At 40.1% G+C, this 20,869-nt stretch overlaps 1 protein-coding gene across 1 annotated transcript; it reads left to right on the top strand.

Moving 5' to 3' along the window:
* Positions 1-1,114: 1,114 nt before the first annotated feature.
* On the top strand, positions 1,115-20,819 carry LOC145393834 (glutamate receptor 2-like). The gene is made up of 9 exons (XM_080267877.1): positions 1,115-1,138; positions 1,417-1,717; positions 2,698-2,915; positions 3,490-3,670; positions 4,919-5,018; positions 5,372-5,501; positions 6,883-6,962; positions 20,102-20,161; positions 20,762-20,819. The coding sequence occupies exons 1-9, from the start codon at positions 1,115-1,117 to the stop codon at positions 20,817-20,819; spliced, it is 1,152 nt and encodes a 383-aa protein (XP_080124003.1).
* The last annotated feature ends 50 nt before the right edge of the window (positions 20,820-20,869 follow it).

Raw genomic sequence — 20,869 nt, 5'->3', positions numbered from 1 at the left:
ATATATATATATATATATATATATATATATATATATATATATATATATATATATATATATATATGGATGGGGTGATGAGAGAAGTAAAAAACGAGTAATGGAGAGAGGGATGGAGTTGGTAATGATTGGTGATGGATGGAATATCTCAGATTTGTTATATGCTGATGATGCAGTGTTACTTGCAAATACCGGATAAGAGCTTGGTAGACTAGTGCAGAGTTTTGCTGATGTCTGGGAATGCTGAGGAATGTATGTGGAGTACAGAGGGTGGATAGGATACGAAATAATGTAATTCGTGAAAGATGTGGAGTGAGGAAGTCGGTGGACACCAGAATCGAAGAGAGTGTACTGTGATGGTATGGTCAAGTGGAGAGAATGGATAACAATAGAGTGGTGAAAAAGGTATATTTGAGCGAAGGTGAAGGAGGGAAGAGGCAAGGTAGGCCAAGAAGAAGGTGTAGAGACATGGTTGATGAGTGTGTAAGAAAAAGAGGCATGGAAATCGGTAAGGCTAGGAGACTGAGAAGAGACTGAGCTCGCTGGATGAATTTTGTGCGGAGAAGAGCATGATCAGCTATTTGGCACCCCTCATTAGCGTGACAGTGTTCGGATTGACTCTATCAGACAGGTAGCCATATTCCTGAAGCTACAGAAGGTGGTGACCTTTTTTTTTTTCCAATCTGATGGAGCCAGGATTCCGCGGGCTTGAAAGGTGAATGAATGGAAACATAGCCCATTGAATTCGGCAGACTTAGGCTGCCTGAACATTGCTATCCCTCACCCTTACCTAGGGTGGGAAAGGAGATCCGGATGATGATAATGATGTACGAGTATATATATATATATATATATATATATATATATATATATATATATATATATATATATATATATATATATATATATATATATATATATATATATATATATATATATATATATATATATATATATATATAGATAGATAGATAGATAGATAGATAGATAGATATATACACACTAATGTGGCACTGGTACTAGATCTGTTTCCTGTCACTAACTTTGCAGATACGACTATGTGACCCCTGCTGACAGAGCGTTTGGAGTGGAACAGCCTGACAGGTCCTGGACCGGCATGATCGGAATGTTAGTGCGGGAAGTAGGTCCACTTGCATCCTTGAATGGTTATATATCGGATGTGTATTAATCAACTTTACTTTATATTTTTCATTTAATCAGTTCATTGAAGATCAGCTGGACTAACCTGGCATTAGAGATCCATACACAGGCGGATAGATGGATTGACAGACAGACAACGGCCAGGCACAAAGCAGACAGTCATCAGAGACAGATATAAAGATATGTAGATTGTAAGATATGTATGATTTTGAGGTACCTGATACTGTTACACTTCAGATACTTATAAACTCATTTCAGGAGGTGGACATCAGCCTTGGCCTCTTCCTCATCACTGCTGGCAGAGCCAAGGCAGTGGACTTCACCTTCCCCATCGACATCATGTACAACAGGATGATCGTGGGTCGTGGCAAGCCTGAGGTGGACCCTTGGAGCTTCCTACACCCCCTGGGTCCTCTTGTATGGGCAGCGGTTGTGACGGCTTTAGTGGCGGTCCTTGCAGTTATGACAGTATTGCCCTTCTGTCTAGAAACCCAGGCTCGTCGTTACACAGGGCAAATGGTGAGGGCAAGCAGCTGCGTCCGAGTGCTGTTACAACAAGGTAAGACATCCAGCTTGTTGTTATCGTGGAACTCGTCACTTTTAGGATAGTATTGACATCTTCCCTCCACGTGTGATCGCAAAATTATATTGGAATGTTGATCAAAGTATTATGTTGTATTCGCTGTCCCTTGCAGCAGAGTGTACCAATTTCCATCATAACAGCAATATCTCATTACTTGCACTATTGCAGCAGGGTGTACCACATCCGTGCCTCAGTTATATCTCATTCCCAACATTTTTTTTTTTTTAATATCACGTGGTAACAGTGATAAAAATAGTTATCATGAATAACTATCATATTTTAGAAGTATATATATATATATCGTAGTGAATTATTATAAAGAAAACTATTTTTACCATCGAATTATGTTACTGAGAATGAGAGAAATCCTTCATGAAAACACCCTTGGGATGGCCTCGTATGCAATGTAGGAAGCTGTTATTCAAACTATCTGGAGTCCTGAGAACAAAAGTACAAAGAAACCGCTCGGTGTGCTGCAAACTACCTTAATGAGTTGCAAGTCGGCCTTCATTTATGGTTACCACACAGCAGTGTACTTAGACAAAACTGGTGACAAAATTTTATGTAAATATCATGAAGAAAACAAAATTGCCAGTTGCACTCTGAACTTTAGATACCTAAATAATAGTTACACATCGCGTTGGTCTGTCTGATCCCGATTGTTAACGGTTGAACTACATCACAATGGAAATACATAAAACTATTATAATTTTGTATTAGGTTCTTTATTTACCATTCATGACAAACCTCGGCATTTTAGGGAATGTTGTAGCTGAAGGCCATGCAGGAAGGGTATATGAGTGCAAAGGGATCGTTTGATGCATGTATGGGTCAAAAACAATCCCACTGAGTTACAAACACAGTAAGGAAACACAACACCGCATGAGATAATTGTCAGTATGAAGCAAGAACTCTTTGATACTTTAGTCTGGAGTAAATACATGTGCTTATTTCAGACATCAGCCCTGTCAGGACATGGTGGGTATGGGAGCATGTGGTGTTGGGTGTGTGGATGTTGACAACTTTGGTGCTGACACGCAGCTATACCGGCAACCTAGTGTCCCTCCTGGCCGTGAGATACATCCCCATGCCCATACAGTCGCTCAGGGACGTGGTCAATCATCCTATTACATTTTTAGTGCAGGAGGGAACTAATCAGGCTTACACTATTCAGGTTTGTTATTATCCTTGTCGGTATTATGCATCTTTGTCTACTGCTTCTCTAGAAATCTTGTTTAGTAGCACATAGCATCGCTGGACACAGACGTATTTCTTTGCCCTCTCAGTGAATGGGGCTATTGTGACTGAGGTGGGACTTGGACATATTCAGAAGTAAATTACCTGATCATGCAAACCAAGGTAAACACAGGAAATTTAACATACTCGTATCTCTGGGCCTCGTTCTGGCCAAGCCGTTTCTTACGGCGAAGCATACTGCAATGGACAACAAGAAACCACATACCAACGATGCGACCAGGTTATATAGGTTGTTATTTGTTTTTAATGGGGACTTACACGGACGAACAGTATATGCCACAGTATGTCTGATTCTCTCTTCACCACGGAAAGGCTTTATAAAACACATCTGAGAAATATTCACTTCGTTACTTGCAGACGGCTGGGACTGGTGTTTTCCGCAACATAAGGGCACGATCCAGCACTTAATGTAGCAATGTGTACATTTCTAGCCTAGTATGGACGGACACTATTAATACTGCTTTTTGCTACTTTTATTTTGCTGCTATCAGACAGCTAAGAGTGGTGTTTTCCGCGACATAAGTGATCTGCAGAAGAAAGGTAGATTTCAAACCTTCGACACCTCTGAGCTGGGGAGTAACGTGGATGTCAAGGTGAGGAGGGGGGACCACATCCTAATTAATGTGGAGTCGATGACCAAGATGATGATGGCACAGGACTTCTCAGCGACAGGTGGGTTAGAGAGAGAGAGAGAGGTGGGGGAGGGAGGGGAGGGAGAAAGTGTGTGTGTGTGTGTGTGTGTGTGTGTGTGTGTGTGTGTGTGTGTGTGTGTGTGTATGTGTGTGTGTGTGTGTGTGTGTGTGTGTGTGTGTGTGTATGTGTGTGTTCTCCTACCTTATACAAAGAAAACCACGGTAGGCGATGAGACTGGAAAAGTATTTTACCATAAACCGCCTACATAACGAACAGTGGTGATCACCTTAGCTCAATGAAGCCGTTTATTAATAGCAAAAACAAACGGCAAATAGGTCATCTTGATCGACCCATTTACCTTAGAATACATACTTCTTCTTTTTTTTTGAGACAATAAATGGAGGAAGGAAAAACAAAGAAAGAAGAAAACAAGTCCATGTGCCCAAAGGCATCTTTTATTCATAAAATGTTTATAACAACTGGATTTAAATTCGAGTGGATTAAATGTTTGTGGGAAGCAACTCCCAGGAAGTGAATTCCAGAGAGTAGTAGTTCTGGGGATAAATGAATTTTGATAAGTAGAGGTTGTGCTTTGCAGGGAAGAGAGAGTGACATCATGGACGCTCCCAGCTGCCCAAGTATTTCGGGAGAAAATGTGAAGGGGAGACACAAGTGAAGCAAGGTCGTCAGAGCTCTTACGATAAAAATATCGATAAAATAATGCTAAAGAAGCAACATCTCTACGTACTGATAATGGAGGAAGGTCCTGACTAATGGCAGGATTATTGATTAATCTAATGGCTTTATTTTGAACTTTGTCCAACTGCCTCAGTGCAACCGCTCCACATCCACTCCACAGTGGTGAACAGTATTCGATCTGAGAACGCACATGATTTTTGTATATTGTGGCATACTTGGCATTTTTTGCGATGAACGTAAAACAGTTTGCATATAGACCTTGACCTGGGAATGTGTTTGCGTCCCTTTCTTAGTTACGGGCAAAAAAAAAAAAAAAAAGATGGACCCACAGTAAAAGATTGGTGGTCAGCATTTTTCTGGGAGAATGTTTTGGTAGTCTGATTGTGGGTCTGGCTTGTGTTTTGTTGATCACGAATACATTTTTATCGTTCACTATTTTTTGTACAACTCTACCCATATCGCAAGACCAATGAAACCTAAATATACCGAAAATATGACCACTGACAATGCATCGAAAACCTTACATAGAACGGTATTGATGAGTACTCTTGTCTTTAACTTTTTTTGTCTGTGTGTGTGTATCGGCAGGAAAGTGTGACTTCTATCTGGCACGTGAAAAGTTTATAACCTCGATGGCTGCCATGACGGGGCCCAAGGACAGCTCATTCATAAACGCTTTCAGTCGCAGGTCAGCTACCAGACTCGTACATCAGTTTTACCTGCTTGATCTTGTATGGTGCTCCTGAGATTATTAAAGATATTTGACTTTATTTAGATTAATATTAATAAGAAATTACTTGAATGACTGTGAACCCTAACTTGGACTAAAATTCCCATCTTTCCCTCTTATATTCTTATCAGTAGCATTAGATTAACAGTGGAATTCGATGATGGTCTTGAGACTTGCAGTGGAACGGATGCAGGGCCATAACAATGTCTTTTTACTGCCACTGAGCTACGTGATATATGCTGCAAAAGGACTAAGATCTGAGCCAAATGAAAGTGATAGCGGGGTAGTAACATATAGTCACATGTTTCCAGGGCCATAGCGGTGATAGAAGCAGGCCTCTATGACTACTGGCTCAGCAGCTACACCCCCAACATCACCAGCTGCCTCAACCCACCCACAACCATGGCCGTCAAATCCTCACTCAGTCTCTCCAATATATGGGTAATTTCCTCGCTGTATGCTGGTGGAGAGTGGAATCTGAAGCAGCTGCTGTTTGCAGATGATACTGCACCGGTGGCTGATTCAGAGGAGAGATTGAGACAGTTGGTAGAGGAGTTTGGAAGGGTGTGTGAAAGGAGGAAATTGAAAGTAAATGAGAATAAGAGTAAAGTGATGAAGTGTACGAGGTTGATAGATGGTAGGGGGATGAATATAGTTTTGAATGGTGAGTTGCTTGAGGAGCTAGATTGTTTTAAATATCTAGGGTCACGTGTTGCTGTGGATGGAAGAATAGATGCAGAAGTGAAGTTTAGAATAAATGAAGTAGGAAAGGTGCTGGGAGGAATGAAAAAAGTGTTTAAATGTCGTTCGCTTAGAATGTATGTAAAGAGAAGGCTGTATGAGGGTGTTGTGGTACCGACTGCGTTATATGGGGCTGAAACATGGAATATGGGTGTAGCAGAGAGGAAAAGTTTGAATGTAATGGAGATGAGGTGTCTGAGGAGTATTTGTGGAGTGACGCGTATGGGTCGGGTGCGAAATGATGAAGTGCGAAGGAGAACTGGAGTTGTTTGGGAGATGGCTGGTAGAGTTGAGCAGAGGGTGTTGCGATGGTTTGGGCATATGGAGAGAATGGATAATGAGCGATTGGTGAAAAAGATAACTAGATCTGATGTGAGAGGTGTAAGGCTGAGATGAAGACCACGAATAGGATGGATGGACAGTGTGAAGAGAGCGTTGGATGCGAGAGGGATGTCTGTTGAGCAAGGAAGAGTGGTTGTGCGTGACAGAAATAAATGGAGAGAAATTGTGAATGAATAAGTGATGACGCAGCCCTGAGGGGATATTCTCCCACATTTTGGTCTGATCAGCTAGTCAGGTCAGGTGCGGGTAAGGGGATGGGTCTGTTATGATGTGGCAGGGGTAATCCAGTTCTGCTGTCGGGCCCTGCTGCGGATGTCACTGATTGCATTGTGCAGTTGACCCTTGTGCGGTGTGGTGCGGTGAGGATCTGTCCGTTCTCCCCTTTGGGGCTAAGATGGGAATGAATGTGTTTGAATGGATGAGTAAATGGGGAGTGTGTCGTCCTGTCTCGGCTACCTCCCTTTCCTTGGGGGAAGCAGCCTAGGTATATAGATAGATAGATGCTCATTAGCCATACCTTTTCATCTATCCATCTGTCTCTGCATCTATCTGTCTAACCTTCATTTACTCATCTTTCCATCCATCCATCTATCTATCTATCCATCTCTCTCTCAGTCTATCTACCTGTCTATCTGGCTGGCTGTATATCAGTTTCTACACAAATATTGTATTAAATAACAGGTAATACTTGTACTAAATATGATACAGTTTCCTAAAAAGATATTCTCTCACTCTGCAGGGAACACTCGTGGTCTACGTGGCTGGTCTGGCTGTCAGTTTTGTCGTGTTTTGCTTTGAGCTCATCTACTCACATCTCCGGTAATGTGTTCGTGATGAAGAATGTGATGCTGTTGTGGTGGGAGAGGCGAAGTGAAGGGAGGGAGAGGTAGGGGGAGACCAAGGATGAGGTGGAGGGATGGAGTTGAGAGGTATATGAGGGAGGGGGAAGTGAGTTGGGGGAGGGCAGTCAAATGGTGGGCGACAGAGCGTCTTGGAGGCGTTTTGACTGGGGCCACCCTTTGCGGGATTAGGGCGTCGGGCTAGAAAGATAGATTTTGGGTTTCACACTGCAAGTTACTGACCAGGTTGTGTATCGGATGTTTTGCAAACTAACTTACAGTTGTTGCACGATTGAGTTTATAAGAAAAATAAAGGAAAACAGACTTAAATTTCTTCAGCTCAAGCGTCATTTTTATTTCGTTTTTTTGCTACTTAGAAAGTATAAGAGGAGGATGCTTCTCGAACTGGGTTGGATGCATTAGGAGGAAACTTCTCTAACTTGAAGGCAACTATCTAGAAATGGCAAAGATAAAACAGGAAAAACATCAACGTATTTAACCAACTTATATTTCATTTAGACGATTTATTCAACTCAAGCTTTTCGAAATGAAGTGGTCAGATATGGCCTTCATTATCATCTTCATCTTTGGTACGTCTCCTTGAGGCTGAAATAAATCGTCTAGTAATAGCAGGAATAAAATAGAATAAAATGTCCCAGGCCCGAAAGAGATAAAAAGCCAATGGATGTTGTTTGTAACCTCTCTAGCACACAAAATTCTGTATATTCTAAGCTCAATAAAAGCCTATAAAAATAACAAGCGCATATAAAAACAATCCTTAATAAAGACAACTATGGAGTAGATTGTTTAAAGCCATACCAGAGCCGTCTTAATAAAACAGACTCGAGAGAGCAAGGATTTATCTTTCTACCTGTCTATCTATCTATCTACATATCTATCTTTTGTCAGACACCTTAATATATATATATATATATATATATATATATATATATATATATATATATATATATATATATGTATGTATATATATATATATATATATATATATATGTATATATATATATATATATATATATATATATATATATATATATATATATATATATATATATATATATATATATATATATGGAGCCTCTGTGGTACAGTGGTAAAGTGTGCATTTTCGTACACTGAAGAACGAGGATTCGCACCCCACCTGGGTAATAAACTTTGGGAGCGTTCTTCAAGCCACGTACTGCATTGGCTGACACAAGGGATGCTGTGGTTGAACCAGTGTGGCATACTACAAAGTATGCTTGCACCAAGTCGGTTTGCGCAGGCCGATTACACTTGGTTCACAGACTACACACACATCCAAAGCCACTCCAACGCTACAGTTACACTTACAAGCACTTCTCACCCTACCTACAACCTCTACCAGACAACCAAAGCCACTTGGTAGAGATACATTGGCTGTATCGTCCCCACTTCGGTCGGGATAGGCCGGTTCTGCAGTGGACACACAAGCGGCTGATAAGATGAGGTATATATATATATATATATATATATATATATATATATATATCCCACTGGATCCCAGAGGTGCTGGGCGAGGCATGGCACTGGGTTGGTACTAAGCATACCCCTGTCCGCCTATCGGCTCATACTCGCAAAGCTCATAGGTCCCTACCCAGGGGTTCCCTCCTCTATCAAGACTTGAAAAATCCCAGTCCTATCCAATATTCCGGACACTGGGCTCCATTGGGTTAGAAACTGATAGGTTTGCCACTCATTAACCAACCCATTGGATCCCAGGGGTCCTGGGCGAGGCATGGCACTGGGTCAGTACTAAGCATACCGCCCTCCGCCTATCGGCTCATAGTTGCTAAGCTCATAGGTCCTTACCCGGGGGTTCCCTCCTCTATCAAGACTTGAAAAATCCCAGTCCTATCCAATATTCTGGACACTAGGCTCCAATGGGATATATATATATATATATATATATATATATATATATATATATATATATATATATACTTTCATAATATCTTTGTAGTTTGATGTACAAGTTTTTGTAGGTCAGTTATACATATATTAGACTTGTGGACCAGCGGTTGTTATACTTGAGTAGTTTTGTAAGTAGATAATCTTCGTTACCTTTTTGTCATGCAATGACAGCAGAGGTAAAGATTAGTATGGGACTATTTTTATTTGTCTTGGAAATATTAAGAAAGTCTCACACACGAGTGAGGTATAGAGTCCCGCGAGCTAACCTCCCTGTCTCGCTCTCTCTCTCTCTCTCTCTCTCTCTCTCTCTCTCTCTCTCTCTCTCTCTCTCTCTCTCTCTCTCTTCCTTCCACCCTCTCGCCCATGTTGCTAGGCTCCTTCTCCCTACTACTTGTCGGTTCTATAGCTAACCTCCTTCTGAGCTCTGCTTCCTAAATTCCTATTTTAGCAGGAGTCGTGTCACGTGGAATATTCTGATGTGAAGTTTCTAGAAGGCTGTGTGTATGTGTGTGTATGGTCACGAGGCGCTGTCATGTGCCTATTAAGCATTCCTTGAGTTAGAGTGTGTAAGCATGTTTAGCTTTGCTCGATGCTCGCAGACACAATACCTATCTCATCCCTGACTTGCTGCTTCTATCTGTCTATCTACCTATCTATCTATCTATCTATCTATTATGATTTGTAATTATAACATGGAGTCCTAATATTGCTCGGTCACGCCGCTGGAGGTCCTCTGACAGCAATCATCATTGACATATTCTAATCTATTAGTACATAATATTAATTATGATATTGTACACATATAATATTCATGTTAATATTGTAATGGTTCAGTAATATTATATGTTAAACAAGTTGTATACATAACTGAACAAATACAGTACAATATGATTATTGTATGACTTGTTACATAATATTGTAGTAACATTGTAGTAATAATTGTAATATTGTATGAATTGTTACATAATATTGGAGTAATGCATAATTGTGCTGGCCTTCTAATTGTAGTTACATTTTGTTAATGCAAGTGTTACGTAATTGTGTTGGCCTTATAACTGTAGTTACATTTTGTTAATGCAATTTTTACATGTTTGTGTTGGCCTTATAGTTGTAGTTACATTTTGTTAATGCAACTGTTACATAATTGTGTTGACCTTATAATTGTAGTTAAAGTTACATAAAAGTTACATCTTGTTAATGCAACTGTTACATAATTGTTACATATTGTTTGTAGTTACATAATTGTAGCAAGTGTAACATAATGCAATCGTTTGTCGTTACATAATTGTTACATATTGTTTGTAGTTACATAATTGTAGCAAGTGTAACATAATGCAATCGTTTGTCGTTACCTAATTGTTACATATTGTTTGTAGTTACATAATTGTAGCAAGTGTAACATAATGCAATCGTTTGTCGTTACATAATTGTAATAATTGCAGTCCTGACACTGAATCCGGTCATGCTGCGGTCGATGATAGTGATGATGTGCCATGCCAATGGCTCGTGGAGACTACAATTTGCTTTTTATTTCACTTATAGAAGGAGTTTATGTGGTATTTTGGCATTTGTAGTAACACTTACGCTTATTTTCATTTGTTTGTTATGTGATCGTACTGTATTTCTTTTTTTCTTTTTTTTGTATGTATTGATTTTCTATAGTTTGTTTTTATTCGTTTGTCTACACTTTTTCGGTGTTGTTCGAGGTTGCATAATTGCTGGCTAATTTCCTTGGGACCCTTTTTTAAGGTTTAGTTTATATTGCACATATTACTGAAAATGATATTATATAGCCCCATATTTTGTTATTTTATATAAAAAATATATATACACTATATACAGTATTAATTATATACACTGACTTGTTCACTTGTACCTATCGTGGGCAATATATGTGTCAGCACTGTGTGGAAATCTTTGTCCTCACGATTGTGTTGAAGATGTTCATTCTTGCTAACGTCATTTGTGTTGGCCATTTTTTTTTTTTTTTGGTCTTCCTTGTAACTTAATTTATCTGTTTCCATTAGGTAGCTTTAATTAATAAATGTTTAATACAGTTCTTTTAATCTCTCACTGAGTAACTGTGATGGTATATTTTCTTTATTATTTTGTAGATGTAATAATGTATAGCTGTATGTATGAAACACGTATTTTATGTAGGTATAAATGGTAACACTCGTTGGTAGTAAATAATTGCTATAATAAATGAATGAATATATACAGTGTAGAATATTTATTGTTGGTGCAAGTATTTAATGATCGAGTTATGAAGATAATTGAAGTACAGGGATGTGTATGTAAGTTGTAACTATACAGCACGTTTTATATGTTTGTGCAGAAGTTTTCTGTCTATCACTGTGTATTGTATAAATGAAGTACCTGTAGCTCACTAGTTTTTACCGTGATGGGAATGGTGTTGCACGTGGTGATAGCGTTGTCCTTCACGGGTTGATTGACGTGTTGTGGGGTGTCAGACACACGGCGTGGCGTCGTATCATCACACGTATGGTGACGTCGACTTCCCACACTGGTAGCTGTGGTGAGTGAATGAGTAGCGATGAGTAACTTGAGTGAAGATGAGTGAGTAAGATGACTTGTGAATATGGGTTTGGTATTTGCTTCGTCGTCTTGACCTTGCACTCCTGCGTCAGCGGTGGAGGTCGGGTGGAGGTAGGTGGAGAGATGAGGATGAGGTCAGGTGGTTGTGAGTTGTGAGTCGTGTCTCACTCTTCGTTTGTTTGTTTTGTTTTGTTTTTTCTCGATGTATTCTCGGTTCTTTCCTCTTGTGATTACTCGTTGTGGGATGAAGACTGCCGCTACTTGTAGGTGAGAGTAGAAGATTATACAGACGACTCATAGATTTGTTACTTATAGTTGATTGTAGATGGTTGTAGTTCGTTGGGTCGTCGTAGAAATTGGAAGATTGTTTGTATTAATATTTTGTTAAACTACTGGCAAGGCGTCCTGTGACCTCTTCACCTCTAAATCAACGTGATGATCTGGGAGACGGAGGGGGGGTTGGAGAGAATACTGTCAGGAGCTGGTTGTGAGTTGTTGGTTGTAAGAGGTATTTTTTGTTTTCAATTTTGATAATGCAGAATCAACTGTACACTCGTTGACTCGTAGGCTTGTAGACCCATAGGCTTGTAGACTTGTAGACTTGTAGGCTTGTAGCTTGTATTTTGTAGGAATTCACTGTAGATTCGTAAACGAGGTTCGTACGTTCGCTGCCGCCATATCTCACAATAACTTTGTAACTTCCCGTAGTGAAGTTTTATATATATATATATAGATAGATATATATAGATAGATAGATATAGATATATATATATATCTATATCTATATCTATCTATCTATATATATATATAGATAGATAGATAGATATAGATAGATAGATAGATATGTATATATATATATATATATATTTAAATTGTTACATAACCTATGATTTCATCATCCTTTGTATAATTCTAACGTACAGTATGCTGCATGTTTGATCACGATTCGCCTCGTGGCTTCCATAGTGACCAAGCTTCCGTTTTCTACCTCACTCCCCCCTTCTCCTCCCTTATAGTAGAGTAAGTCGTTCTTTCTGTTGTTCAGAGCAGGAGTGTCAACTCTTTGTCCCCTATTGCTTCATTTGCGCGTCCTTCTTACAAGTTGTATCAAGCTCTGCCGGCCCCTATATAATAAGCTCAGTCTCTGCATTAATTGCCACTTAGATCCACTCCTCATTTTGTTCACATCTCTGTCCTCTCCTGTACAGTTGTTATTATTTTTGTGAGTGCTCAGGAAGTCTCCAACCATCTAGCTGCTGTGTAATTTGAGTATAAGTGTTATTACATTTTTTCTTGTACTGTATAGCATAAGGTGTTAATTCGTAGGCCTGGTGAGGTTTTTGTGATTAATGTAAAGTTTTTACTGTCAGCCAGTAGTAATAATATTTTGTATCTGTAATAATATATCTTCCATTAACTGAGCATTATCCGGTTTTCTTATTTTATCAGGGCTGACTTAGATAAATTTACTCTTGCTAATTTCGTGTTAATAGAGGCTATTGCAGTTAACCATATATTTAACCTGTTTTTTGCCATTACATTATCCTTATGAGTCCTGAATGTTTAGTTGTTAGTTTGAGCATTAAACTTTAACTTGTAATTTTACCTAACTCTTTTGTTTTGAACCTGGAACTTTGCGGGAAGTAGTGATTTTAGTATTCTCACTTGAAGTGTTCATTATCTCCCTCTGTTCCATAACATAAATTTCGCGACCTCTTATCAGGATATTCAGGATATTATCATAAGGATATTGCTTGATATTTTGTGACTGTGATTTATTCATGATGTCTACTATTACTACCTTGATGAAGCCAAAGATTTTTTGTCAAATGTGCAAACAGTGTGTGATGTAAAAAACAGAACAAAGAATGAACTTAAGCTTGTTGCTCAACAATTGGGAATTGCTGTTCGCTCTCATCATTCTAAAGATCAAATTGTTGACATGATTAATGAAAGCTTGTTTAATGAAACTCCTCCAGATAAGCAAACGCAGATTGAAATAGCTAAGTTACAGCTAGCCCTGCAGGAGGCTTGTGCTAAGGAGGCTGAGTTTCAGGCCCGTGCTAAGGAGGCTGAGTTTCAGGCTCGTGTTAAGGAGGCTGAGTTTCAGGCAAAAGCTAAGGAGGCTGAGTCTCAGGCTCGTATTCAGGAGGCAGAGGTACAGGCTCAGGCACAAATTGAACTAGCTAGGATTCAGGCAGACCATGAGTATCGCATGAAACAAGGTGGAACTGGATCATCTAGCTCTGATGATTTTGATGTGGCTAAAAATGTTAAACTTGTCCCTCCTTTTAATGAATCTGATTTAACAAAGTATTTTCAGTTGTTTGAGACAGTAGCTACAGGTTTTAATTGGCCCAAAAAGTATTGGTCAGTACTCCTTCAAACTGTTCTCACCGGTAAAGCTCAAGTAACTTATGCATCTTTGCCTCAGGATCAATCTGATAATTATGATGTAGTTAAAAGCATGATTCTTAAGGCCTATGAGCTTGTTCCTGAAGCCTATAGAGTAAAATTTAGGACAACTTATAAGCAAGATAAGCAATCCCATGTTGAGTATGCAAAAATCAAAGATCTGTTAGAGCAGTGGTTAAATTCTAAGAATGTAAATTCTGATTTTGATAAATTTAAGCAGATGATTTTGCTGGAGGCCTTCAAAAGGTGTATTAATAAAGATGTAAGCCTATATCTTGATGAGAAAAGAATAGATAATTTGTCTGATGCTGCAGTTTTAGCTGATGAATATGTTCTCACTCACAAGAGATATTCTAAAGAAAAATGGAAAGCTGAGAGTAATTACGTTGCCTCTACTCAGAGTACAGGTAACAGGAAAGAGAATAAAAATTATATTTCTCAGGAAGTAAATACCAGCTCCACCTCCAGATTTCAGAAAAGTAAATGTACTTATTGTAGTAAGCTTGGTCATACTATGGAGAAATGTTTCAGGAGACAGCGTGATGTGAACATAAAGGAGTCTTTAAATATTCAGTCAATTGGTCTAGAGTCCACCCTTGAGAGCTCCCAGAATTCTTTAACCGAGTTAACTGAACCTGCTTTGAGGGGTAAATTAAATTCTCATGATGAAGCTCCTCTTTTGAGCAGTAACGTGGGTGACACTCTCAAGAGTTCATGTGCTAATTTCCTGTCTGATGGTTTTGTCAGTCCTCTGGACAGTAATGACAGGAAATCAGTTAAAATATATCATGATACAGGTGCTTGCCAATCCCTTATGCTGACCAGTGTTCTAGGCTCTAATGTTAATTCCTCTGATGAAAGTGTAATCTTACAAGGTGTAGGGAATAATTACTTCTCTGTCCCTCTGTGCAGAGTGAATTTAGAGTCTGGTTTTGTTAATGGTTCCGTTATGGTTGGGTTGGTTGAGACACTCCCAATGTCAGGTGTAACTTTCTTACTTGGAAATGATATTGGTGGAAGTCAAGTGTGTCCAGCTCCTCAGTTGTCTAGTGAACCAGTGACTGCGACCCTGGATTGTGATGTCCCTGATGTGTTCTCTGCATGTGCTGTCACTAGGGCTAAGTCTAAAGTTACTGGTGACTTAGAGGATAATGATGATGATGTTATCCTAGCTGACACTTTTCTTGCTAATTTGGACCACTCACCAGATGAGGCAGTACCCCGTAGTGTTGATAATTTGTCTCGTCAAGAGTTGGTTGAGTTGCAGGCTGCTGACCCTGAGTTGAAAGGTCTAGCTAACTCTGCTTGCAGTGAGGAAAAGTCAGCTGGTGCTTCTACTTGTTATTATATAAAGTCAGGAGTACTTATAAGGAAGTGGAGACCCCCAACAGCATCAGCCGACTGTGAATGGGAGGTTGTACATCAAGTTGTCATCCCTCATGTTTGTAGGCAGGATATCATTAGAGTGGCTCATGATTCCAGTTTGGCAGGACACCTTGGAGTAAGGAAGACTGTGGCACGCATTTTGAAACACTTCTACTGACCAGGTATCTTCAGAGATGTTTCCTGGTATTGTAAGTCTTGTCACACCTGTCAAGTTGTGGGGAAGTGTAATCAGACCAAAAAGGTTGCACCTCTAGTTCCCATTCCTCCTTTTGAGGCGCCATTCACCCGTGTGTTGGTGGATATTGTGGGCCCTCTTCCTAAGACTTCTTCAGGATTTTCTTATGTGTTGACCCTGATTGATATGGCTACTCGTTATCCTGAAGCCATTCCACTTAGAAATATCTCAGTAAAGAATGTGGTTAAGGAAATGCTAGGGTTCTTCACAAAGTTTGGTCTGCTCAAGGAGGTACAGTCAGACTGGGGAAGTAATTTCATGTCAAATGTTTTCAAGCAGTCTCTGAAAGAGTTGGGCATCACTCAGATCACGTCTTCAGCTTACCATCCCCAGACCCAAGGAGCGTTGGAGAGATATCATCAAACACTCAAATCGATGCTCAAGAAATACTGTTTGGAACATCAGAAAGACTGGGATAAAGGTCTTCCATTCGTTGTATTTGCCGCAAGAGAATCTCCAAATGAATCACTGGGCTTTTCACCCTTTGAACTACTGTTTGGCCATGAAGTAAGAGGACCCCTTAAGCTACTCAAGGAATGCTGGCTGTCGGAGGAAAATGACGTCAACCTGCTGGAGTATGTGATGAAGTTCAAAGAACGGCTGTCCTCTGCTTTACAGCTGGCGAGAGAGAATTTAGGAGTTGCTCAGGAGAAGATGAAGACTTGGTATGATAAGAAGTCCAGGTTACGCCACTTCCAGCCAGGAGATCAGGTTTTGATTCTGCTACCGGTGCATGGGCAACCTCTTCAAGCCAAGTTTAGTGGTCCTTATTTCGTGGAGAAGAAACCCAGTGATGTCAACTATGTCATCGCCACACCAGATCGTAGAAAGAACAAGCAACTTTGTCACATCAACATGCTAAAGTTATATCACAGGCGGGACGAAAATAACCCAGTCTGCACTGTAGCTGTTCCACCCGAGTCTGCAAGTGAAGTTCTCCCATGCAGCATGAGCCTGAGTGATAGTTTGGGAAAGAATCCTGATATCATGAATGATCTCCAGACTAAGCTTTCTCATCTAGCTCCCGAGGAAAGGCAGGAGTTTTCGGCATTACTGCACGAGCACCCGCAAGTGTTCCGTGCCACTCCAGGAAGAACCACTGTGTTGATGCATGATGTCGATGTTGGAGATGCAAAGCCAATTAAACTGCCTCCTTACCGTGTGAACCCAGTGAAAGTTCCTCTCATCCAGAAGGAGCTTGGCTACCTGTTGGACCACAAGATGATTGAGCCCTGCCAGAGCGAGTGGAGTTCTCCTGTCACTCTAGTCCCTAAGCCAGGTGGGTCACAGCGGCTTTGCATCGACTACAGACGTGTTAATCAGATAACCAAAACAGACACTTACCCTCTCCCTCGCGTGGAAGATTGCATAGACAAGATCGGAAAGGCTAGGTACATAAGTAAGTTTGATTTGTTAAAGGGATACTGGCAAGTACCTATGACTGAACGTGCTAGGGAGATCTCATGTTTTGTAACACTAGGAAAGACTTTTCCATGTTCTGTAATGCCATATGGTATGAAGAATGCACCAGCCACATTTCAGAAGCTCATGAATGTTGTAACAGAGGGTTTGGCAGGGTGTGTTGTTTATATTGATGATGTATTAATCTTCAGTGACAACTGGAAAGATCACCTATGCCATGTCAGTTAATTTCTTGAGTGTTTGGTTCAGGCTAATCTTGTAGCTAATTTATCAAAGTGTGAGTTTGGTCAAGCTAAAGTTCAGTACCTTGGGTACGTAATTGGTGATGGACACGTTGCACCACCAGGAGCTAAGGTTCAGGTTATAAGTGATCTTCCCATACCTAAAAGTAGGAAAGAGCTACAGAGATTTGTGGGAATGGTAGGTTATTACAGGAGATTTGTTCTTAACTTTTCAATTCTTGTATCACCACTTACAGACCTACTGAAAAAGGGAGTTAAATTTGTCTGGACCGATAACTGTGAATCCTCTTTCAGCAAACTTAAAGCTATCCTATTAAGTCAGCCAGTGCTCGCTACTCCAAAGTTTGCTAAGCCTTTTAAGATGGCTGTTGACGCAAGTGATACAGGAGCTGGGGCTGTTTTGCTGCAAGAGGATGATCAGGGTATTGAACACCCTGTATCTTATTACAGTAAGAAGTTCACTCCACCTCAAAAGAACTACTCAACTATTGAGAAAGAGCTTTTGGCCTTGATTTTGGGTTTACAGCATTTTTCATTTTATTTGTGTTCTGGTTTTGACCCCATAGCCATTTATACCGATCATAACCCACTGAAATTCCTTAGTAAGTTTAAAGATAAAAATCAGAGATTGACAAGGTGGAGTCTACTTCTTCAGGAGTATTCATTAGACATACAACATGTCAAGGGGAAAGAAAATTTTATTGCAGATTGCTTATCTAGACTTTAGACAGATTGTTTTAGAGGAATAAGAAATTTCCTTTGTAAATTTCTCCTTTTTTTTTGTGGGGAGGTGTTACATAGCCTATGATTTCATCATCCTTTGTATAATTCTAACGTACAGTATGCTGCATGTTTGATCACGATTCGCCTCGTGGCTTTCATAGTGACCAAGCTTCCGTGTTCTACCTCATTCCCCCCTTCTCCTCCCTTATAGTAGAGTAAGTCGTTCTAGCTGTTGTTCAGAGCAGGAGTGTCAACTCTTTGTCCCCTATGGCTTCATTTGCGCGTCCTTCTTACAAGTTGTATCAAGCTCTGCCGGCCCCTATATAATGAGCTCAGTCTCTGCATTAATTGCCACTTAGATCTACTCCTCATTTTGTTCACATCTCTGTCCTCCCCTGTACAGTTGTTATTATTTTTGTGAGTGCTCAGGAAGTCTCCTACCATCTAGCTGCTGTGTAATTTGAGTATAAGTGTTATTACATTTTTTCTTGTACTGTATAGCATAAGGTGTTAATTCGTAGGCCTGGTGAGGTTTTTGTGATTAATGTAAAGTTTTTACTGTCAGCCAGTAGTAATAATATTTTGTATCTGTAATAATATATCTTGCATTAACTGAGCATTATCCGGTTTTCTCATTTTATCAGGGCTGACTTAGATAAATTTACTCTTGCTAATTCCGTGTTAATAGAGGCTATTGCAGTTAACCATATATTTAACCTGTTTTTTGCCATTACATTATCCTTGTGAGTCCTGAATGTTTAGTTGTTAGTTTGAGCATTAAACTTTAACTTGTAATTTTACCTAACTCTTTTGTTTTGAACCTGGAACTTTGCGGGGCAGTAGTGATTTAAGTATTCTCACTTGAAGTGTTCATTATCTCCCTCCGTTCTATAACAATATATATATATATATATATATATATATATATATATATATATATATATATATATATATATATATATATATATGACAGAGATGTATGTATACTTCACTGAAACTCAGTATCTAAAAACTAAGTCAGTCTTGGAGTTTTATGCGCGTAAATAATCATTCATTTCTCTTTCCATATTTTCTCTTAAGACAGGATGCGTAAGAGGGTGCAATGAATCACATGGATTGTACTTGTACCTCAGATACTGATGGACTAAACACAAAATACTTTTGCAAGCTTTCATTTTAAAACATTTCTGTCTCCTGTATTTCTTCAGGTCAAATGAACTCCGCTAAAGACGAGGCCACGTAACCATCTAGTTACTGCAGATCTGTTTGATTTGAGACCAGCACACAACTCTGATGTTTCCAGTTAGATTCCCAAGCCAACTCGCTGGTATATTGCAATGTATCATTCTGCACATACAAGCTAACCATCGTGGCAGCACTAATGTAAACTCATTGCCATGCATCATCAGTGACTGTAGCTCTATAATGCCTGTGAGCTAGATCCACGTCTGATGCAGCAATTTAAATTCTAAATGAAACGCTGAGAACTCGGGCTCTAGCTGTTGATGCAAAGCATCACCCGGTATGCCTCCACCAAGCCTTGCGCACTGACTCACCATACACCCTCCATGACACTGCTCACCTCATCAGTTCATCGTCTCTTCATACTGTATCACTGACAAAAGTTTCGTCAATATTCGTCAGGGGGTTCAGGAGATATTGCACCCACAAGGATAAACTAAGTCAACCTCATATGACCTTTACTCATGACCCCTTGACCTTGATGACCTATCAGTTCATCATCCTTTCATATTGAATCATTGACAAAAGTTTGGTCGAAATCCGTTGAAGGGTTCAGGAGACATCGCTCCCAAAAGGATAACCTAAACCAACCACAAGTGACCTTCACCAATGACCCTTGACCTAGCTGATCTAAACATTCCATCATCCTCTCATACTGCATCGCAACAAGAGTTTGGTGGAAATCCGTCGACGGGTTCAAGAGATATTGCACCCACAAGAGTGTCATAGATGCATCCACACATGCTTGAACCCACCCCCCAGTGCACGCACGGATGGATAGACTAGTCGTTCAATTTCTCCTCCACCATAGGTGGGCGGAAGCATAATAAAGCCAAGATTCACCTAAACTCTGGCTGTCAAGTCCAAAAACGACATGCATACAAGCCAGCCTCACTATGTGGGTTTGTGGGTGTAACTTTGGTGCAATGGGTCTGTGATTATCAGGTGCCAGTACATGCGCACCAATGATAGCACCTTCGGTCCCAGGCAACAAGACAGCTCTTGGTACCATATGATCGGATTGATAGTATGTGGGGATGTTTATTTTAGAACTAGCTTTTGTATATTATTACAGTTTTAATAGGGTCTAAATCAAATTTTGCAACATTATAGTAAATCTAAAGCCAAGAACTCAGGCCCACAGCTGCCAACACAAAGCATTGCTCAGTATGCTTCTGTCAACTTTTGTGGAACTTACCATTCAACATCCTTGACGGGGTTCAGAGTGGATTGAAATGAGACTTAAGATAATGTAAGTTTGACCCATATGACCTTGACCTTTGACCCTTTGACCTAGCTGACCTAATCATTTCATCATCTCCTCATACTGCATCAATGATAAGAGTTTGGTGGTAATCCGTCAATGGGTTCCGGAGATAATTGCACCCATGTGAGTGTTATGGATGCACCCACGCACACGCAAACCCATGCACCACATGGGCACAGGCTTATCACCTAATGCCTTCTCCACCATAGGTGGGCAGAGGCATAATAAGGACAAGAATCACCTAATCTTTGGCTCTCGAGTCCAAAAACAACATAAACCAAGTCTCAGTATCTGGGTTTGTGGGTGTAAATTTCGTGCAAAATGCTCGTGATTTTCAGGTGCCGGTACGTGCACACCCTTGATGGCACCCTCGGTCCCAGGCAAAAACACAACTAGTGGTACGGTGTGATATGATTGATGGTATGTGGGGATGCTGATTTAATAGC

Source organism: Coenobita brevimanus, chromosome 25, assembly GCF_032717465.1.
Source record: "Coenobita brevimanus isolate Jiangsu-jjx chromosome 25, ASM3271746v2, whole genome shotgun sequence".
Classification (NCBI taxonomy): domain Eukaryota; kingdom Metazoa; phylum Arthropoda; class Malacostraca; order Decapoda; family Coenobitidae; genus Coenobita; species Coenobita brevimanus.
Note: the sequence above shows the minus strand (reverse complement) of the source record. Positions and strands in the feature narration are given on the sequence as shown.

Bases quoted from the DNA above. Each gene is read 5' to 3' on its own strand.
- LOC145393834 (XM_080267877.1), top strand. From the start codon at position 1,115: ATGATCGGAATGTTAGTGCGGGAA. The intron at 1,718-2,697 runs GTAAGACATCCA...TGCTTATTTCAG, and splicing joins CCGAGTGCTGTTACAACAAG to ACATCAGCCCTGTCAGGACA. The intron at 6,963-20,101 runs GTAATGTGTTCG...TGTGATTATCAG, and splicing joins CTCATCTACTCACATCTCCG to GTGCCAGTACATGCGCACCA.